This window comes from Microcaecilia unicolor, chromosome 1 (assembly GCF_901765095.1).
Source record: "Microcaecilia unicolor chromosome 1, aMicUni1.1, whole genome shotgun sequence".
NCBI classification, from domain to species: Eukaryota; Metazoa; Chordata; class Amphibia; order Gymnophiona; family Siphonopidae; genus Microcaecilia; species Microcaecilia unicolor.
The window spans coordinates 433,937,305-433,958,838 of record NC_044031.1 but is presented as its reverse complement, the minus strand read 5'-3'; the positions used below and the strand labels follow the sequence as shown (position 1 = coordinate 433,958,838).

Here is a 21,534-nt window from a genome sequence, read left to right as displayed (position 1 = left end):
AGGGCAGAAGCTATGAAATCTTGTATCCTGCTGTCCAATGAAAACACCTAGTACAGATAAGCAACTTGGTGTTCTCCAAGGCCAAACAGGATAGCAAAAAGCAACTTGGCGTTCTCCAAGGACAAACAGGATAGCAAAAAGCAACCTGGCGTTCTCCAAGGACAAACAGGATAGCAAATCTCCAACATGGGACTCTGTAACTACAAGCTGCATTCAACAGAAAAAAGGGTGTCGGCAAAAGTTTTGACATCAACATTGTTTCTGATAGCAACATTTTTTTGGAGGGGGGGGGGGGGGGAGTGCTGAAATGTGATTCTAATCTCCAAAGAGATTCTGGAGGACTGACTGGCCTAACCTATTGTCCCATAAGGAGTCATGCTCCAAACAGAAGTGGGATGTGAATATGTGAACAGACTTCCATGTTGCTGCTCTGCATCTGCACATCTCCATGGATCTCATGGGATATCGATGTTGCCATGGCTCTAACTATGAGCTATGATATAATCCTTAAGTCAGACTTGCCTGGGCATAAGAAAAAGAAATGCATTAAGCTAGCAAAACAGAAAGCATGCAGTTACAGATAGCATCCCCCCACCCTGTTTGGGTACAAAAAATAAAGGCCTACATGACATTCTAAGTTAGAAAGCCAATGCTCTCTTCCAATCCAGAATATGCACTGTGCTTTCACCTCAGGTATCAGACCTGAGAAAAGGTATTGGCAGAACAACTGGCCAGTTAGGATAGAACTATTACACTACCTTTGGATGGATGAGAATGAAGAACCAGTCTGTTGTAACAGTGTCAGAAGGATCAAATACTAGAGCCTGGAGCTCACTAAATCTGCAAGCTGAAGTGATCACGAAAAATAAGACCTTCCAGGTGACATACTTCAGATGACCGATGTTGAGTGGCTCTAAAGGAGCTTTCATCAACTGAATTAACATAGCATTGCGATCCTATGGCACAGCAAAATGCTCAAGAGCTTCAATAGAAGCAAGCCCCACAAAGAGGCATATTTTCAAAGCACCTAGACTTATAAACTTCCATAATAACCTATGGAACTTTGTAAGTAAGTGCAACTTATAAACTTCCATAGTAACCCCAGGCAGGTGGCTAGGCGTTTTGTGACAATACTATCTTCTAAACCAATAGTTTTTACTAATTTTTAAGTTGGGGCCACTTTGAATCCAAATGAGCTGAAGGAGAGCTGCAAAATATCTTCCTATGTGGGGCCATGACACTAGCAAGTGACAATGACATCATCCCCTTCAAGCTCATTTAGAAACTTACTGGGGGTATCCTCAAGGAGGTAGGCATTTCCAAATGCACTCTATTGAGAAATACCTTGTCCTTCAAGCATGCAGCCCTCCCCCCCCCCCCCCCCCCCCCCCCCCCCCCACCAGCCACCTCCTGCTTTCTGTAATGAGCTTGGGAAGAGAGAGAGTAGTGAAAAAATGATAGGGGCTACCCCAAAGGTCTCCAGGTGCCATCATTGGCCCCGGGTCTTGCATTTAAGAACACTGTTCTAAACCATAACAACTGTTACTGCAGACTAGTTTGAAAAAAATCTTGTAAAGGTCAGCAAATCCAATACAAAAGTCCTGCTAATAAAATGACCCTTTTGAGCCAATGGAAACCATTTTTTTTAAGGATGCCGCTATTTCTAGTAGCAATCACATCTGCTAGACTAATTGACCTTTCAGGCTCCAATTTATTATCTAGCCGACATAAATATTCCTATTTCATGTAAATTTTTTTCCAGAGCTGTATTCTCAAAACTGTGAAGGAGTGGGTCGAGACAGGGACTTAACGATATCAGTTCTTTTTATAAAGAAGGTGAGTGATCTAATGGTTAGTGCAGCGGGCTTTCATCCTGACGTCCTGGGTTCGATTCCTACTGTTGCTCCTTGTGACCCTGGGCAAGTCACTTAACCCTCCATTGCCTCAGGTACAAAAACTGAGATTGTGAGCCCTCTAGGAACAAAGAAAGTACCTCCTTATGTGTGATTATCCTCCGCCCTGAGCTGGATGGTTAAGCAGATAATAAATGCCAGAATTAATGAGGTCAGTAACCTCTTCCACCTTGTCCCCAAAAAGACTGTTTCCACAGCAGGGGACATCCGCCAGCTTTTTTTGAGCTGCCGATTCAAGGTCTGAAATATGCAGTTGTAAGTGTCAGCGCATGCAAATACCTAAACGCATCACAGGTTACCCGATTTATGTGCTTCCAACGCTCCTGCTTGGCCTTCTCTAGAGGCACAGTATCCACAAACACCATTATATTGATCACCAAGTTCTTCAAGTAGATGCTCATGTAGAGTGGTAAGACAGAATGCAGGAAATGAGCATCAAGCCCTGACACATTTTCCATCCAAAAGACTCAAGTGCATGCATCCCTGCCTGGGGAAGTCATTGAACTTCTAGCTCTTTTGAGAACAGATTCAACCACCATGAAATGATGCAGAAGCCATTTCTCAAATCCAGGAGACTTCTGGACTGTCTGCCTTCTTCGGTACAGGCTGCACAGTGAGAGAGGTTTCCAGTTCCTTATCTGTGCAGGGGCACTGTCACAGCTTCCTTGGAATAGGAGTCAATCAAGGATGTCCAACATCTCAGCTCTGGGCTTGTCCTCAATTTCCAAATTAAAGAAGATGGCCTCAGATATCTCTCTTAGAAAGTTGACAAATGAGAGCTCCTATTGGGGGGGGGGGGAGGGAGGGGAACTTCCTCCTTTCCTGAGGTGTAGAAAGGTCTGAAGGAAAACCAAGCGAACACTCCTCTGAGGGCTCCTCTGTTTCAATATCCGACACTCCCTCCCCCCAAGAGCGGTCCATCTATGATTTAGCAAAGTACTCCTCATGGGTCATCCGAATCGGAGTCTGCCTTGGACCACACTCCGGATAAGTGCACCAAGGTACAGGTCCCCCTCTTGGACTCCAGGTCACCTCCTCCCCCGACAGGCTAGAAAAAAGCACTGTATTCATCAATGACTGCCTAACAAACACAGCATGGGTCTCCAGAATGGGCTGGAGCAGCACCAAAGCTATACCAGCGCACTCAATGCCTGGGTGTCCTAATAAGCTAAGATGCACCCCACCACCTCCTAAAACATAACCCGGAGCCACTCCTCAAGGACAGGCATTGGTAAAGGCGGGGCCAGTGCTAGCATGGAAAGAGTCTGCGAAGATGTTGGAGTCGAACCAGAGACTGGGTCACATCAAAGTGGTTTACATTTCTAAGAAATTACATTAGAGATTAAAACAGACTTAAGATGGAATATTATTGTAAGGGTCAGTTTTCTTTACAGGGGATATCTACTCATACTGTTGAGTCTGCATTAGTAATGTTTATGTAAAAAAGGAAGAGATTCAAATTTACAAGTCTAATTTTCAGAAGCCTCAAAACCTAATTGGATAGTAAAAGCAAAATGAAAATTAAACAGCTTATACACAAGTGTAAACAAAAATAAAATCCCTGAAACCCCGTAACCCACTAAAAAATTAAGAAAACCCATCCCCTGCACACTCTAATGTATAGGAATACATTATTAGATAAAAGGCTTATGTATGCAGTAGTTGGATGTTCTAAATTCTCAGCCTGTTATAAGCTTTCATTCCTTTCAAGACGGCAACACTTGACCTTCCCTCCCCCATGAAAAACTTTGTCTGAGAAACTATTAGTTCCTCTCATCCCACCTCTTAGCACACTAGAATAATCTCAAAATGAGAATTAACAGAAGATTACAAAATAATCACCTACCTGTCCATCATAACTTGCATGCATCACATGGTTAATGACAGAGGGAGCCACTAGATGAGAAATAGAGTCAGCTTTCACTATATCATCTGCAGGTATTTTAACAGGTTCTTTGGAAAACATGAAGCAATGCCAAGCAGCAGCATTCTATAGTAGGAAACATTGTAAAAAAAAAAAAAAAAAAAAAAACAGTAAAAGAGTTTAGAAAGCAAATTAACTATACTGTTAGCCAAAACAAACCAAAATGTATGATTGGTTGAGATTACTGAACTTCATCACTTGCAGTGTCTAACAAAGAGAATACAAAGACTTAACTAAATTCCAAAAATAACTTCTTGGTGTACTAATTCCACAAATAGAAGAAAAAATAATAAATAAATTTACTTATCAGGGTGAGTCAGACTAATGTCTACTTAAATAAGACTTTCAAACCACAAAGCAAGAGACACAAATTTCTAAAATTGCCACCTCATTTTTAGCTGGGAACAAACCAAGGGGGACTTTTACAAAAGATTAGTGCTTGTTATCTGCAGCAGGGCCTATAGGAATAAAATAGGTCTTGTAGCAGACAATATGCATTAATCTTTAGTACAAGTACGAAATAAGTAACTGTATATAATATTTAAACCATTTTGATTGTAACCACAGAAGGGAGGTATATCAAATCATACATACATACATAATAACATAGTAGATGACGGCAGAAAACGACCAGCACGGTCCATCCAGTCTGCAAGATAAACTCAAATCCCATCCCTTTTCCCTAAAAGTCCCCCCACCCCCAGTCAAATTTGTTCATGGAAAGTAACTAGATATTAGTTAATAATTTAAAAACTTTTGAAGGCTAATCAAGGTCTTGGCTGTTACTTTACAAATACAAAACAAAGTACAAAATAATATGGGGCCCTTTTACAAAGCTGTGGTAAGCACTAACATGTACTTACCACAGCTAAAAATGACTTACAGTGGGGCGCTCAGGCACCTTGTGGTAGTTTTGGGATTGGCGCACACTACCCAAGCACTAAAAAATAAAATTTATTTTTTAGCACTAGGGCGGAGAGTGGCTGTGTTGTGTGCTAACTGGTTAGTGCAAGTACACATGAGCCCTTACCGGCTACAAAATAAGTGGTAGAAGAGGCTCATGCACTAATAGGAAAATTAGAATGTAGCTATTAATACTGGAAATGGAAAAATCAACTGTTTTACTCCGCGATAAAAGTTACCTTAGTTGCAGCAATGACATGCTAAGGCCACTTTTTACTGCAGTTTGGTAAAAGGGCCCCTTAAATTGTCGTCATCAACAATGTCAAGTTTGGTGAGTTTTAAAAATTCTCTCTATATTCTTCCGCTGTTCTCCTACAACAAACAAGATTCTGCAGCAAGGATCAGGTCATTTTATTTTTATATGCGTCTCTTACACGGCATAAAATAATTCATAATATAATTAGAAAATGTATTACCGGGACTTGCCATTATGTTTTATATCTCACAGCCAAAACAGGGTAAACTAATAAAAACAATCATAGGCACATCTGGTTAAATTATGTTTCAATGAATTCTTAGGTGAGCAGAAGCTGATAAACCCTACATCAGTGGTTCCCAAATCTGGTCCTGGAGGCACCCCAGCCAGTCAGGTTTTCAAGATATCCACAATGAATATTCATGAGAGAGATTAGTATGCAGTGAAGGCGGTGCATGCAAATCTCTCTCATGAATATTCATTGTAACCTCAGTATGATTGGTACCAAAGCAGTGGAAGAAAGGAAATTCCCAGAAGTTAAACTCCCCTGCCTCTAGGAAATGACAAAGAACTTCAACGCTATAGTGGGAGAAACAGCTAAGCAGATACCCGCTATCGCTGCACAACAATAACTATGGATTTGTTGGGGGGGTTTTTTCTTAAATAAACCACACAAAGGAACATCCACCTAACAGACGAAAACATCAAAAAACCGAAACCGAACTCTCGCTGAAGCAAAAAAAGGGTGGGCCTCTGGATTGATCTGTTGGGACTAATGGAAAGAAAATTATCAGTTGAGAACTAATTTTTCCTTCCATAGCGTCCTACAGATCAATCCAGAGACTTAGGATGTACCAAAGCAGTCCTCAAGTAATGCGGGACAACCCCAACCCCGCGAAGATCACTGAGGCACCAAAAACAGCATCCTGCCGGGCTGCCACATCCACTCTATAATGTCTAGTAAAGGTATGGGCTGACACCCACGTAGTGGCCACGCAAATATCTTCCAAGGATACCAGGCGCGATTCCACATACGAGGATTCTTGTTCAAGCGTAAAATGTGCCGCACCTATAATGGGGGCGACTTCCCCGAAGACCATATGCCGAAATTATGGCCTCCCTAAGCCAACATGCTATCGTGGCTTGGAGGCCATGTCTCCTTTCTTGTGTTCCCCAAACAGAACAAAGACAGGTCTGAATGTTGAAAGTCATTCATAACCTCCAAATACTGAAAAAAAATGCATCTAACATCCAGGTAGTGAAGGGCTCGGAAGTGCTCAAGGTAGTCTTCCTGATGAAAGGCCGGTAAATGTTAACAACTGACCAAGATGAAAACAAGAAACCACTTTGGGCAGAAATGAAGGAACTGTCCTAATGGACAGTCTTAATTTATTTGAAAGTTTCCCATATGTACATATAAAGAAGGTAAAATTATGCATCATACCTGATAATTTTCTTTCCATTAATCATAGCTGATCAATTCATAGACTGGTGGGTTGTGTCCATCTACCAGCAGGTGGAAATAGAGAGCAATCCTTTTGCCTCCCTATATGTGGTCATGTGCTGCCGGAAACTCCTCAGTATGTCGACATCAAAGCTCCATCCGCAGGACTCAGCACTTAGAGAATTACACCCACAAAGGGACACTCTGCCCAGCTCACCACCGCCGAAACGGGGGAGGGGAATTAACCCAGCTCATCCCCACACAAGTGGGGGAGGGGAATCCGTCCAGCTAATCCCCGCAGAGCGGGGGAGAGACACCACACCCGCCGATGCGGGGGGGATCTGGCTTATCCTGCAACCGCAACCGCGGGAGGAGCTGACTGACCCTAACACCGCCGAAGCGGGAGGGGTACAAAGCTGCCCTACAGCCGCACGAAGCGGGAGGGAGCGCCAGCAGAATTTATGTCTCAATCCAGCCCCGTAAAACAGGGGGGGGGGGGGGGGGAGGAATGCAGCAGCTCACTGTAACACAAAATCGTCTCAACTCCTGAAGAATCCAATCGAAAAAACTTGAACACGAAGTCCTCCTGAACAGGAACTGAAGACTAAACTTGAACCTGAAATGCAACCAGAATATAAACAGTACAGATATCTGGGAGGGGCTATGGATTGATCAGCTATGATTAATGGAAAGAAAATTATCAGGTATGATACATAATTTTACCTTCCATATCATCATGCTGATCAATCCATTGACTGGTGGAATGTACCGAAGCAGTACTCACCCAGGGTGGGACACAGAAATCCCTGACCGCAACACTGAAGCTCCAAACCGGGCCACCACCCGAGCAGCCACAGTCAAGCGGTAATGCCTGGAGAAGGTATGAGCAGATGCCCAAGTTGCCGCCTTGCAAATCTCTTCCAAGGAGGCGGACCCGGCCTCTGCCATCGAGGCCGCCTGTGCTCTAGTGGAGAGAGCCTTCAGCTGGATAGGCGGCATCTTCCCCGCGGCCACATAAGCCGCTGCAATGGGTTCCTTGACCCATCGTGCCACTGTAGGCTTGGCAGCCTGCAGCCTGCAGACCCTTACGAGGACCTGCGAACAGCACAAACAGATGATCCGACTTCCGGAATCATTGGTCACTTCCAAGTATCTGATGATGACTCGTCTCACATCTAGATATTTGAGAGCAGAGTACTCCTCTGGGTAGTCCTCCCTACGAAAGGAGGGTAGACAGAGCTGTTGATTCACATGGAAGCGAGGACCAATCTTGGGCAGGAAGGAAGGCACTGTGCGAATAGACACTCCTGCCTCAGTGAAATGCAGAAAGGGCTCTCGACATGATAGCGCCTGGAGCTCGGAAACTCTTCTGGCTGAAGTGATAGCCACCAAAAGACTGCTTTCAACGTCAATTCTTCCAGAGATGCCCTCGACAAGGGTTCACAAGGCGGCTTCTGCAAGGCTCTTAGCACCAGATTGAGGTTCCATGCAGGTATCACTGCGTGCAGAGGAGGGCGCATGTGAATAACTCTCTTGAGAAAGCGCACCACATCTGGCTGCAATGCCAGGGAAACATCCTACAGGTGACCCCTGAAGCAAGCAAGAGCCGCTACCTGGACCTTAAGGGAACTAAGCGACAGGCCTTTTTCCAGACCTTCTTGCCAACACTGATAAAATTGGAGCAGTGAAGGGAGAAAGTGAGTCTGCCTCACACCACGATGCAAAGGTATGCCAAACCCTGGCGTAAGCAGTAGAAGTAGAGCGCTTCCTCGCTCTCAGCATAGTGGCGATGACCTTGTCTGAGAAGCTCTGCTTGCCCCGACGCTGCCGCTCAATAGCCAGGCCGTAAGACCAAAGGGGGGTGGGATCCTCCATCACCACGGGACCCTGATGCAACAGGCCCCGCTCCGCTGGCATCTGCAGAGGTCCGTCCACTGAGAGCCTGATCAAGTCCGCATACCAGGGACGTCTGGGCCAATCCGGACTCACCAGGATTATCCGGCCCGGATGCTTTGCCACCCGGTCTAGCACCCTGCCCAACATGGGCCAAGGCGGGAACACAAAAAGGAGCTCCTGTGTCGGCCACTGTGGGAGAAGAGCATCTACTCCCAGAGATCGAGGGTCCCGTCCTCTGCTGAAAAAGCGCGGCACTTGGCAATTGGCTGAAGACGCCATCAGATCTAGGCTCGGCTGGCCCCAGCACTTTGTGATGTCCAAGAACGCCTGAGCAATATTCATGACTCCCGCAATGTGGGCCGCCGACAGCTGTTCCAGGTTTGCTTCCGCCCATAGGCATAGCTTCATGGCCTCCTTGGCTAGAGGGGCGCTCCTGGTACCTCCCCGGCGACATAGGCCAGAGCCGTGGCATTGTCGGACAGGACCCGTACTGGCTTCAGCGCCAGGCCCGGGAGAAACTCCAAAGGCACCAACCGAATGGCTCTGAGTTCCGGGAGGTTGATAGACCACTCTGCCTCTGCAGGGGACCAGAGCCCCTGCGCTGTCCTTCCCAAGCAGTGGGCTCCCCAGCCCGTCAAAGAGGCGTCCGTCGTGACGAAAACCCACTCCGGGGTCACCAGAGGCATTCCTGCGGACAGCTTGTCTGGCCTCAGCCACCAGCTCAGCGCCTTGCGCACCGCTGGATCCAAGGCAAGGCGCACAGCGTAATCCTCCGAAGCTGGAGTCCATCGCTGCAACAGAGAGAGCTGTATAGGTCTCATATGGCCCTGACCCAGGGCACTACTTCCATCGTGGCCGTCATAGAGCCCAACAGCTGCCCATAGTCCCGAGCCCGAAGAGAAGAGGCTGCTAGGAACTTGTCCACCTGAGCCTGAAGCTTGACAATCCGATTGTCTGGCAGGAACACTCTGCCCACTTGGGGGTCGAATCGAACTCCCAGATACTCCAGGGACTGAGTCGGGCGCAGCTGGCTTTTCTCCCAGTTGATGATCCACCTCAGGGAGCTCAAAAGAGCAATCACCCGGTCTGAAGCTCTGCCGCACTCTCATAAGAGGGGGCTCGGATCAATCAGTCGTCCAGATAAGGATGGACTTGTACTCCTTTCTTGCGTAGGAAGGCCGCAATGACCACCATAACTTGGAAAAGGTCCGCGGAGCAGTAGCCAACCCGAAAGGGAGGGCTCTGAACTGGGAGTGTCCTCAGAACTGCAAAATGCGGAAAGCGTTGATGAGGAGGCCAGATGGGAATATGTAAGTAAGCTTCCTTGATGTCCAAGGATGCCAGGAACTCCCCTGCCTGCACTGCCTCTATAACAGAGCGGAGAGTCTCCATTCGGAAGTGCCGAACTTCCAAAGCCCGATTGACCCCTTGAGGTCGAGGATAGGCCGGACAAAACCTCCTTTCTTAGGTACCACAAAGTAAATAGAGTAACGTCCCTTGCCAGGGTGATCTTCTAGCACCGGAACGACCGGACCCAGGCGGATCAGATTGTCCAAAGTCTGCTGCACTGCCACAGCTTGACCGGAGACTTGCAGGGAGAGTGCACAAACCCGATTCTTAAGGGTCGGCAGAACTCTAGCTTGTAGCCGTCTCTGATGACTTCCAGCACTCAAGCGTCTGAAGTTACCCTGGTCCACTCGCCCAGAAACGAGGATAGGCGTCCTCCAATCTGCTCTGGGCCATGGACCAGCGCCCCGTCATTGGGTACGAGACCCTGGGGGAGGACCGGAGGAGGCACCTCCGGGACGGCGGTCTCTGCGAAAGGAATGCTGCTTGGGGGAGGAATTCCTTTTGATGGAAGAGGGGGCAGAGGAGCTCGACTTGCCCGGGCAATACCGACGGGCTTCTTGAAACCGTCCTTTGGAGAAACCGGGGCGGGCACCACTGGCCCGATCCCTGACCTCCGGTAACCTCTTGCCCTTAGACGTGCCGAGATCGGTCACAATCTTGTCCAGCTCGACCCCAAAGAGCAGCTTGCCTTTAAAAGGCAACTTAGCCAGGCGAGACTTAGAGGCGTGGTCAACAGACCAATGCTTCAGCCAAAGTCACCGCCGTGCAGAGACTGTCTGAGCCATACCTTTAGCCGAGGCTCTCAAGACATCATACAGCCAGCCTGTCAAGTAGGCCAAGCCCGATTCCAGGGCTGGCCAATCAGCCCTCAAGGAAGGATCCGAGGGGGAAGCCCGCTGCACAAGCGTCAGGCACGCCCTGGCCACTCAGCAGCCACAAATTGAGGCCTGTAAACTTAAAGCAGCCGCCTCGAAGGACGACTTTAAAGCCGCCTCCAAACTCCTGTCTTGGGCGTCCTTTAGGGCCGTGCCACCTTCCACCGGCAACGCCGTTTTCTTAGTCACCGCAGTGATTAAAGAATCCACGGTAGGCCCAAGAAAGGCCTCCCGTTCACCTTCAGGCAGAGGATAGAGGCGGGACATAGCCCTAGCCACTTTAAGGCTCGCTTCTGGGAAATCCCATTGAGCCGAAATCAAGGTGTGCATTCATGCACATGGAAGGTTCTAGGCCGGCGCTTAGTCCCCCGCATAATGGCAGAGCCAACAGAGGCTGAGGGAGAGACGTCCTCCGGAGAGGATCTCTTCAAAATGCTCATGGCCTGCACTAACAGGTTGGGCAAATCCTCTGAGTGAAAGATCCGTGCTGCAGAAGGTTCATCCGCTCCATCCGAGCGGGAATCCGTCTCCTCCAAGGAATTCCCAAAGGACCGTTGGGAGAACTCAGATACGCTGCCCTCATCTACATCAGAGGAGACCGAGTCCTCTAGGGCCTGGAAGTCCACCCGAGGGTGTTTGCTTCCGGAGGCCTCAGCCCCTTGATCAGAGGGGGGAGCCAGGGCAGCGTTTATCATAAGAAAAGCCTGATGCAGCAGCAAAAAGAACTCAGGGGAGAAACCCCCTAGACTGTGCACTTCTGCCGTCTGGGCCACGGCCCTAGACGCACCCTCAACCGGCGCTCGCAAGAGCGGGGGAGAAACATGCTGTGCATCCAAAATGGCGTCCGGCGTGAAACTCTGAGAAGGAGCCACGTGGGAAGAACGGCGCTTAACTTTCGCCGCTTTCTTGCCGCCCATTAACGTCTCCCAGCTCGAGGGCGGCCCAAGAAGAAGCCGTCCGAGCAAAGTGGCCGGCCAACATGGAGTGGGCGAGCAGCGGGGGATGGGCGCTTATGGCGGGAAAAACCGCCGCACCGGAGGAAGAACCAGGACACTGACCAGATTCCAAACTGATGCCCAACAAAACCCCCGCATCCCCGCTAGATGCACACAAGCGGTCCGGGGAGTGAATCTTCGCGCCCTCGTCCTCCGACGCCATAAGCCACATGGAGACCGAATGGGGAACCCCCTGCCCGCTATAAAAAAGTAAAATTACCTGCTTCTCGCTCCGAGCTGTAATGAACTGGTGTCCCAGTGAGCAGCTGCAATAAACGCTGATATAAACGTCGATATAAACGCCCTTAAAGGACGTCCACATTTTTTTTTTTTTAAACAGAGCCAGCGGGTGGGGGGAGAAAAGGAGGGACCTGGCACCACCAGGTTTGCACTTGCTCAAGAAGAGCCTTCAACCCCAGGTACTCAACAAAACCTAAAGATTAGGCTTGGAGACCTAGCCAGAGCTGCTGCTGTGTGTGACCACCACCTGCTGAGATAGAGAACATACTGAGGAGTTTCCGGCAGCACATGACCACATATAGGGAGGCAAAAGGATTGCTCTCTATCTCCACCTGCTGGTAGATGGACACAACCCACCAGTCTATGGATTGATCAGCATGATGATATGGAAACAGCAGTTACAAACTCTATTTTGTGCTCATTTTTCTACACTGTCCTACACAATTCAGGTGGCAAACTTTCAGTGACTATATCCTGTTTCTTGATGGATTCATCTTTACTGTTGTTGTAATCTGCCTTGGGAAGCCTGGTGTTATAAATATTAGAAGTAAAATTAAAATCTCCATTCATTGGGGCACATGGAATCACATCTTCACATGGACCTGGTTGGAGAGGAAATCAGGGGGAGAGGAAAGCAGGGGAGAGAGGAGTTTGCTAAACATGGATGATGAACAGAGGGGAGGGGGAGGGAAGAGAAAGGAAGGAGATGCACATGGATGGAGGGGGAGGGAAGAGAAAGGAAGGAGATGTACATAGATGGAGGGAGGGGAAAAATGCGGGAAATGGATGCAAGGGATGGGCGAGAGGAGAAATGATAGATGGATGGGAAGGAAGAGAAAAGAAGATGCACGTGGATGGGGATGAGGGAAAGGGATGACACGAGAAAATCTGCACATGGATGGAGAAAATAGGCAAAAACTGGATCCACTCTAACTCTTCCAGTCAAGTCTGCGGAGCACACAGTTTTTACTTATGGATGTTGGGCAAGAAATGAAAAAGAATGAAGGAAAGTAAAGAAATAAATGGACAGGAAGCCCTGGAAATGGAGTTAAGAGAACAGACAGAGAGCAGCAGAATCAGATACTGGGACCAACATGATCAGAAAAATAGTCACCAGACAACAAAGGTAGAAAAATAATTTTATTTTCATTTTAGTGTTTGGAATATGTCCAAGTTGAGAATTTACATCTGTCTTATTTTGAACCTGTATAACAGTTAACATGTTTCTTTCTGTTTTCCTGGTAGTGTGCTGCATGCAGAATCTAGCTTCTTAGGATTTCAGGTTAATTTTTGCCTGTATTTGAAGAGGGGCTATATCTCTGTTCTGCATATGTGACTGCAAGGCCAAGTGTCTGAATAGGGATCAGTTTGTTAGATTCTGAGATTTTGATAACATATTGTGTTTCACATTTGGCAAGACTGTTTCCTTAATTCCTGGTCTGTGTGTTAATTTGGTTTGTGTCATTTTGGGTATACTGGAGCTGTACCAGTTATAGAAATGATTTATAATGGAAAAAATGACAAGTTATTTTTCTTCTCCTATACTGGTGTAATATTTTCAGTGATGTCTTTTACTAGACATGGTGCATATAAACAGGCGTGTGACCTGTGAGTGTGGCTACTGAAGGGACGGCGTCAGATAGTGACCCCACCCCTAAGGTTATCCATAATGAGTACCGGTACCTTTTTTCCTACAAAAAAAGCACTGGTTTCAACGTATCATCAACGATGACACCTAGATCCCCTTTTCCTGGTCGGTGACTCCTAATGTGGAAGCTTGCATCACGTAACTATAGTTTAGGTTCCTCTTTCCCACATGCATCACTTTGCACTTGCTCACATTAAATGTCATCTAGCGTTTGGATGCCCAGTCTTGTAATTTTTCACAATCCTCGTGCCATTTAACAACTTTGAATAACTGTTGTCAGCAAATTTAATTACCTCACTAGTTACTCCCATCTCTAGATCATTTATAAATATGTTAAAAAGCAGCAGTCTCAGCACAGACCCCTGAGGAACCCTACTATCTACTCTTCTCCATTTAATATTGACCACTTAAGCCTACTCTCAGTTTTCTATCTTTTATCCAGTTTTTGATCCACAATAGAACACTACCCCCTATCCCAAGACTCTCCAATTTCCTCTGGAGTCTTTCATGAGGTGCTTTGTCAAATGTCTTTTGAAAATCCAGATACACAATATCAACCGGCTCACCTATATCCACATTTGGAGGTCTCAGAGAGGCCTGCCTTGCCTTCTGAATTTTCTGGGATTTACAGAGAACAGGCATGATCAGGGCCTAGGCACCCCCAAACATCAATTGTTGGGGTCCTTGCTAATCATGAGCCTGTTACACTTGGCACAACATTTGAAACCACTGCGGATCTTCTGGGACACCATGGTAAAAGTAATCAAGGCAAAATCAAATGGCTGAAAGTTGAGGGAAAAACCATAAGCATCACCATACTGGGACAGACTGAAGGTCCATCAAGCCCAGTATCCTGTTTCCAACAGTGGCCAATCCAGGTCCAAGTACCTGGGCAAGATCCCAAAGGAGTAAAATAGATTTTATGCTACTTATCCCAGGAATGAGCAGTGCTAACTGGTTAGTGCAGGATTACTGTGCGATCCTTAACACCTACAAAATGGGTATTGGTAAGTGATCATGTGGTAATTTTCTTAAATGGCCATGTGCTAATGGCTGCATGGCCTCTAATACAAAAAAAATGGAAAATTGGCCATTTTATTGCTATAGTACAGCCTCACAGAAACTCCCAGACAATCAGACCTAAGCAGGCCTCAGGCTGCAAAAATAAAGGAAACTTAAAAGTGCATTATAACTAAAAGGACACTAACCAGGAGAGGGGAGGGAAAAATAAATGAAAATAATGAGGAAAACAAACAGGTAATTGCTCAAGGAAGGCAGTCATATTCAACCGAAAAGACACACTGAGAACTTATAGAAACATGACCTCTCTGCTCTGCAGAAAAACAAAGACTGCTGGTCTCGCATGATCACACTGGGCAGACACGTATGCATGGTGGAACACTGTGAAAGGCTTCTTAAACCAATAAAACCCTGGGTAGCATCCGCACTGGGGTCCCATCGGACGACATCACCCATATGTGTGAAACAATGTCCTGCTTGTCCTCAGAGAAAAATACTAACAAAATATAGCTAAAATATTTCAGAAGATTTAGTAAATTGTTGTACTTACTGCACTAATAATGAGCCTGATAGGAACAGTAGCATGGGTCTTGTTTGTCAGTTTTAGCGGGAGAGCTTTCCAGCTTCCAGAAGTAAGGTCACCAAAATCAAGACCATCTGTATTACTAGCATCAACCTGTTTAAAGAAGACAATTAACAGCATTAACTAGGATTGTTTTTCTATTATACCAAATCCATTATTAGAAAGTTCAAGGCAAACAATACATAAAGGTAGAAAACAACGAAGCAGATCAGTGGTAAATGTAATCAAACTTTATTAATAAAATTATTATTAAAACTTGTTTACATTTACCGCTGTTTTGCTTCGTTGTTTTCTACCTTGGAGTTTGCAGATTGTTTGCCTTGCTGTTTCGTTAAACTTAATACTTAAACCTCAATATACCATATGACAACATAGGCTCTAAACATTTTAGAGAGGGAATCAGGGATGACAACCCATGAGCCAGGTGAGAGACTGGTTCAAGGCACCAAAATCATGGTCATGTTGTAGGAGTGGACAAGCAAACACTGTACTCGGCCTGCGGCCATCACTAGACTGGCAGGACAACCTCAAGCTCTATGCATACTACCTATGGATTTTGCTCTTTGCACATAACTTATGGACTTTGCCTTCTTTGTGGCATCCTTTATACTTGGGTGTTTACTGAACATTTGCATCTTCTTGTATTCTGCCTTAACTATCAACTGTCAGCTCCTGATAGCTAGATAGATAACTGATTGAGACAGGATGCAGATGCATTAGATAAACAGCATAACACACTGTTTACTTTGTGTGGACTTTTGTACTAACAGGATTTTCTATTTGAACTTTGCACTTGCACCTTTGCCTTGTACCAAAACCTAAGCTTACATATAATGAGCTTAGACTAAGGCCTAAACCTGTGCAGTTTAGACTTTTACTAGTAGTATGTATTTATTAACCAGCAGCTAGATAAGTTGTAGTAGTCAGCAATTTAGGATTGTAGGAAAGGCAGCTGGCTCTGCCAGCGCAGTCTTGTGATTCAGGCATAGAGGCTGTATTGTGTAAATGTGCTGGAACACTGCAATAAGTTACATTTCTTGCAAAGTAACAATTTCTATGAAAGCTGTGAAACTGACGTATCTTTTCTCTGTGAGAACTACAGAACTACTAATGTACTGCGCATGTGCCTGTACTGCGCATGTGTGTGTGTGACGTATGATGCGTTTTATGCGCATGACCAGTAATCTGTATAAGAACAAGTGTCAGATGACACTCGTGACGCAGTATCCTGAGACTGATCTCGGTGCTGTTCATTGCTAGCAATAAAGCTGCCTCGTTCTCGGAACCATTTGCCTCTTGTCTCCTGATTTACTTAGCAGAAGATTCTGTTACATTTTCTGGCGAGCCATTTTCTGCCCCCCTCCGAGACGGTGGTAAGTGGCCACCGTTGATTTCAGCGTCCATCTCCCGAAGGAGGGTTGATAGACGCCGGCTGACTGGCGGTGGGGCCGTGTGGTTCCGGCGAGGCACCTTTTCTTTTTCCTTTTTGTTTGCTCGAGCTCCGGAGAGAAGCGCGCCAACAGGCCACGTCCGAAGACGGCGGACAGGCGAGTATACGCTGGGTAGTGACCGGCCCGGTAAAGGGTCGAAGAAGAGGCTTGATCATCCTCTTGGCCAGTGGCTAATACGGACTAGGTCCCGAAACCCACTAGGCCCTGCGAAGGAACCGAACGGGAGGGTTTCTTGTGGCGTATGAAAGTTGAGTGAGTGGGCCTGCAGTTTCGGATCGGGCGACCGCATTCCGGTCAGGCCGGCTGTTGACCCTTTTGTGTCCGGTGGAACGAGACCCCTTACTCCTCCACCAACCCTTTCCCCCTTCTGTCTGTCTCCTATCCTTTGGCACTCAGGTTAGGATGGGCGGGGGTGGATCTACTCCGTTAGATTTAATGACGGAACACTTTAGCGAAGTGTTCGACCAGGAACAATGCAGTAAAGCCGGGATGATACAGCGATGTCAGTTTATGTGGCCCGGGTTAGGGAGATGCGTTGATTGGCCACCGGAAGGGTCATTCGAATATGAAAAGGTGGCGGCAGTCATGAATGTGGTTATAGTTGAGGGAAATCCAGGCTGTCCTGAGGATATCCCATATGTGGAGGGGTGGCTTGATGTAGTCCGGAACCCGCCGGTCTGGGCCCAGCATAAGGTGGGAAAGGCCGCCCTTATGGTAATAAGCCAGAGGAAGGGTCGTAAGACCAAGTTGAAAGCCCATACCACGCCCAATATTCTCAACTCCCCGGCAACCGTTGCCGTCGCGAAGGCCGTAGGAAACACCCCCATCACTGAAGCCACGCCCTGTACTACCAACACGGAGGCCACGCCCCGTACTACCAGTACTTCTAGTACCCTCCCAAGACCAAGACCTCCGAAAGCAATCCGAGGGAAAGTTCAGGGCCCCCAGAATCCCGAAAAGGTTCCTCCGAAGGCCCCTATACTTAGTACGGTAGAGGCCTACGAGGAGGAAGCAGCGCCCCCCCCCCCTATAGTCCTCTATATCCCAACCTCGCAAATTTGACAGAGGGCCTGAATAACGCCGAGGCCTCCGGCCCAGAGTCGGATGCGGAAGAAACTTCCCGGGCAAGTTCTCCCGAATCAACGGGCCCCGGAACCTCCAGAAAGAGTCAGAGGGTTACTAAACCGATAACCCGATTTCCTCAGTCGAGCCCGATAAGTACCCTCCCTCCAAGCAAGAGGGCGGATGTTACCGACCTGTTTCCGATCCGACAATCAACAACAGACACTCCGACCCCGGGAGGCCAGCCCATCGAGTCAACCGTCTACAGTCACGTCCCATTCTCTAGTGCCGACCTGTATAACTGGAAGGTGCATGGGCCCTCCTACGACCAAAAACCCGAACAACTTGTAGAACTGGTGGAGGGTATAATATACAGTTACAACCCAACCTGGGGTGATCTTAGGCAGTTGAGTGCCCACATTCTGACTACTGAGGAACGCCGCTTGCTACAACAGAATATGGAGGAGGCGGTCCGGAGAGCCCACCCGGATGAAGCGCAAAGAGAAGACCGCTTAAGGAGGGAGGTGCCCACCGCACGTCCTGATTGGGACTATCGGACGGAGGATGGTCAAACCCGCACCCGTCAATACCAGCAGGCCTATCTGGCGGCCCTGAAGAAAGGCAAACAGAAGATTACTAATATGGGAAAAATTCATAACGTTGTTCAACAAAAGCATGAGAGCCCAGGGGATTTGAAAACATGTTAACCCTTTAATGTTTCCTTTGACTGATCTACCCTAGCATTTAAAACATTCTACCTCATTATAAGAACATAAGAGTAGCCATATTAGGTCAGACCAATGGTCCATCTAGCCAAGTATCCTGTTTAACCCTACCCTCTGTGAAGGAGTAGACCTAGTGGTTAGTGCAGCAGACTTTGATCATGGGGAACTGGGTTTAATTCCCCCTGCAGCTTCTTGTGACTCTGGGCAAGTCACTTAATTCTCCCATTGCCCCAGGTACAAAATAAGTACCTGTATGTAATATGTAAAAACCACTTTGAATGTAGTTGCAAAAACCACAGAAAGGCGGTATATCAAGTCTCATTCCCTTTCCCTTAAGATTTATTTTGTTTTCTCCAGTAAAGTGAATGATTAGAGGTCTTGGGGCTGAAACGATCTCAACCTATTCTCAAACTTTAAATGGGTAAGAAGCCCCGCTCGCTGGCTTGGAGCCGGGCGTGGAATGCGAGCGCCCAGTGGGCCACTTTTGGTAAGCAGAACTGGCGCTGCAGGATAAACCAAACGCCGGGTTAAGGCGCCCGATGCCAACACTCATATGCAGTTTTTTTATAAGGTGATTCTCATTAGCTTACCCTCCTCATCACAACTGCCTCACAGAAAGCAGCTCTGTTGGGTAAAGCAAAAATTTACACCAATGGCCAAAATCCCAAGCTTCTGATATCAGTGGCCCGGCTTACTTTTTTTTTTTTTTTTAATGTATTTTAATATTCATTCGTCAGGCACAGATGCGCTGGGATTCAGAGGCTGGTTTTAACTGCCTGTTGCCATTCCCCCTCCCCCTTCCTCCACCATGTTGCATCTCAGGTAGAACCCAGCCAGAATGCAGAGGATGCTTTCGAACTACCTCCCTGAACGCTTCCAGCTTCACCCCTTCCCCCTACCCATCCTCCACCCCAATGCAGCATGCAGGGAATCTGAGGTCCCTTGGAATTTTCTCTCTTAAGGAGACCTCAAATCCCTGGTGGGCCAGTAGGCCCAATAAAGCAAAGCCTCTCCCCTTTTCCATACCCCACCCCCTTCCCCCTCTAGAATCCAACTCACCGTACAGATCCAGGGGCAACAGGGGAGCAGGAGTGATTTCCATTCATTCTTATCCCAGTGGCTGCCTTCAAGTGTTTAAGCTGCCATACAAGGGATTTTTTTTTTTCTTTTATGTGGTAGCCGGAACCAAAAAAAACCTTCAGTAACAAGGCTAGTGCTATCAGATCCATGAATGAAATGCCGCACTGAGTACAAATGAGCACAAAGATCTATTCCCCCAGGTCAATGATGCTTTGATCATTTGAGCCTGAACATTTGCCTTCAGCAGGTCACAATGAGGTACACCTAGCCAGTCTTCCTCACTGTCATAATATGAAAACATAAGACATATGTTAGGTCAGACCATGGATTCAAAACGCCCAGCAACTTGACTCTGAAAAATGGCAAATTTTGGTGAAAAGTAGTATCAGCAAATCCCCAACAGTAGACCCACTCCTACTGAGGATGGGCAGACTGGATAGGCCATTTGGCTCTTATCTGGTGTCATGTTTCCATAAGTCAGTCTGGATAATAACTGTTTATGAGCATTATTGGCAGTAGTTAGTCCTCTTTGTTGGCTATAAGACGACAAAATTCTAAGGATATTGTGACAGTATCAGATGCAGTTTTGGCACAGGATCACGCAACCTATCAATTTGTCTCAGAATTTGATACTTTGAAATCAAAGGTGCAAGCCCTGGAAAGTTTGGAGGCAGTCTCTATTAAGGGGAAGAATTTCGCTTGAAGGCATTTGGAATATTTGGAAAATCAGGTAAGGGGACAATCTGAGATTTTTAAGATTTCCTATTTCACCATTTACCTGCTATTGAAATGTTTAAAAAATATATCGTGGAGATATTAATAATGCCTTCAGAACAGAGAGTTGCATGGGGACAGAAATCTTACTCATCCCCGCCTGTCCCCTTTGGAATCTTACCCACCCCCACAAGAATTTAACCCGTCCCCATTCAGTCCCGCAAGAATTTAATGGTACATTAAAAAAAAATTCCGGTCGGCTCTCTCTCTCTCTCACTGGGTTCGAGCCGTAGCACTGCAGGCAAGGAAGGAACAAAAGCTGAAACTTGGTACACTCTGGTATGCACATTAAGGAATGACGTGGGGACAAAGTTTATCCCCATCCCCACAAACACTGTCCGCATTCCCACCGCCGCAAACTGTCCCCTACCAAGAAGTAAACATTACTACCTTGTCGTCCAGCCAGGAAAGGCAGTGGAAGGAGGAGAACCAAGCGGTAAATCAGGACCCCAGTTCTCTGGGATGGCAGCTGCTGCCTGCTGCACTCTTCCCATTGGCTGCGCATCTGGGCTGGCACATCACGTTCTTCTGCTTCTGGCTCACTTTTGAGCTGCACGCAGCGCGTACATCAAGTGTCTTGCCGCTCTGGGATTTTCTTTTTTTATAATAGTTTTGGGCCGGGGTCAGGCCAAGCAGGGACACTTGTATCAGGGAGGAGCAAGCAAAAACATCACCACCGCCACTGGCCATAAATTTTTGGAAGAGCTTTTGTGGTGTGGTCGGGCCCCAAAATATTGGGGGTGCTGGAGCACCCACAGCTCCCACAGAGTCGGCGCCTATGGCCTCTACTACTACAGCCTGGGACGGGAGGAGGTGGTGGGAGCAGCCAAGAGCCCTCAGCCGATCAACTTGACAGTAAAAACATAGGCTTCAGTTTTACTGTGGGTCAGGGGCATAGCCAGACACCCAATTTTGGGTGGGCCTGGGCCCAAGATGGGTGGGCAGAAGAACTCTGCTTTGTCCCACAAGTGATTTGGTCTCTCTCTCTCGCCTGCATGCCATATGGTCCCTCAAACATCCCCTCCCCCCATACCTTTTAAATAGCAGATTTTCACTGGCAGCGAGCAGCAACTAAAACACACTGCTCATGCTGGCCCCACAGCCTTCCCTCTGATGCAACTTCCTGTTTCTGCATAGGCGGGAATACATTAGAGGGAAGGCTGGTATGCAGGAAGGACAGTTGTTGGGAATTTTCGGCTGGTAGGGCTTGGGGATCCCTGCCAGACACTTCATAGGTGTGCTGCTACTGGGCGGGACTCAGCCCAAAGTGGGTGGGCCCCTTGGCTACGCCACTGCTGTGGGTGCCAGGGTTATTACTGCACCCAAGGGATGGGGAAATCTGTTTGAACCCACGGTAAAATTTTTAAATTTGTTCCCATTCTCGCGGTTTTACTG

At 47.3% G+C, this 21,534-nt stretch overlaps 1 protein-coding gene across 1 annotated transcript in view; it reads right to left on the bottom strand.

The window, feature by feature from the left end:
• The window catches only part of CEP192 (centrosomal protein 192), a 459,635-nt gene that overhangs the window by 176,918 nt on the left and 261,183 nt on the right, over positions 1 to 21,534 (bottom strand). The window contains 2 exon segments of the mRNA XM_030212468.1: positions 3,760 to 3,903; positions 15,015 to 15,140. Coding sequence (XP_030068328.1) covers positions 3,760 to 3,903; positions 15,015 to 15,140 — 270 coding nt within the window.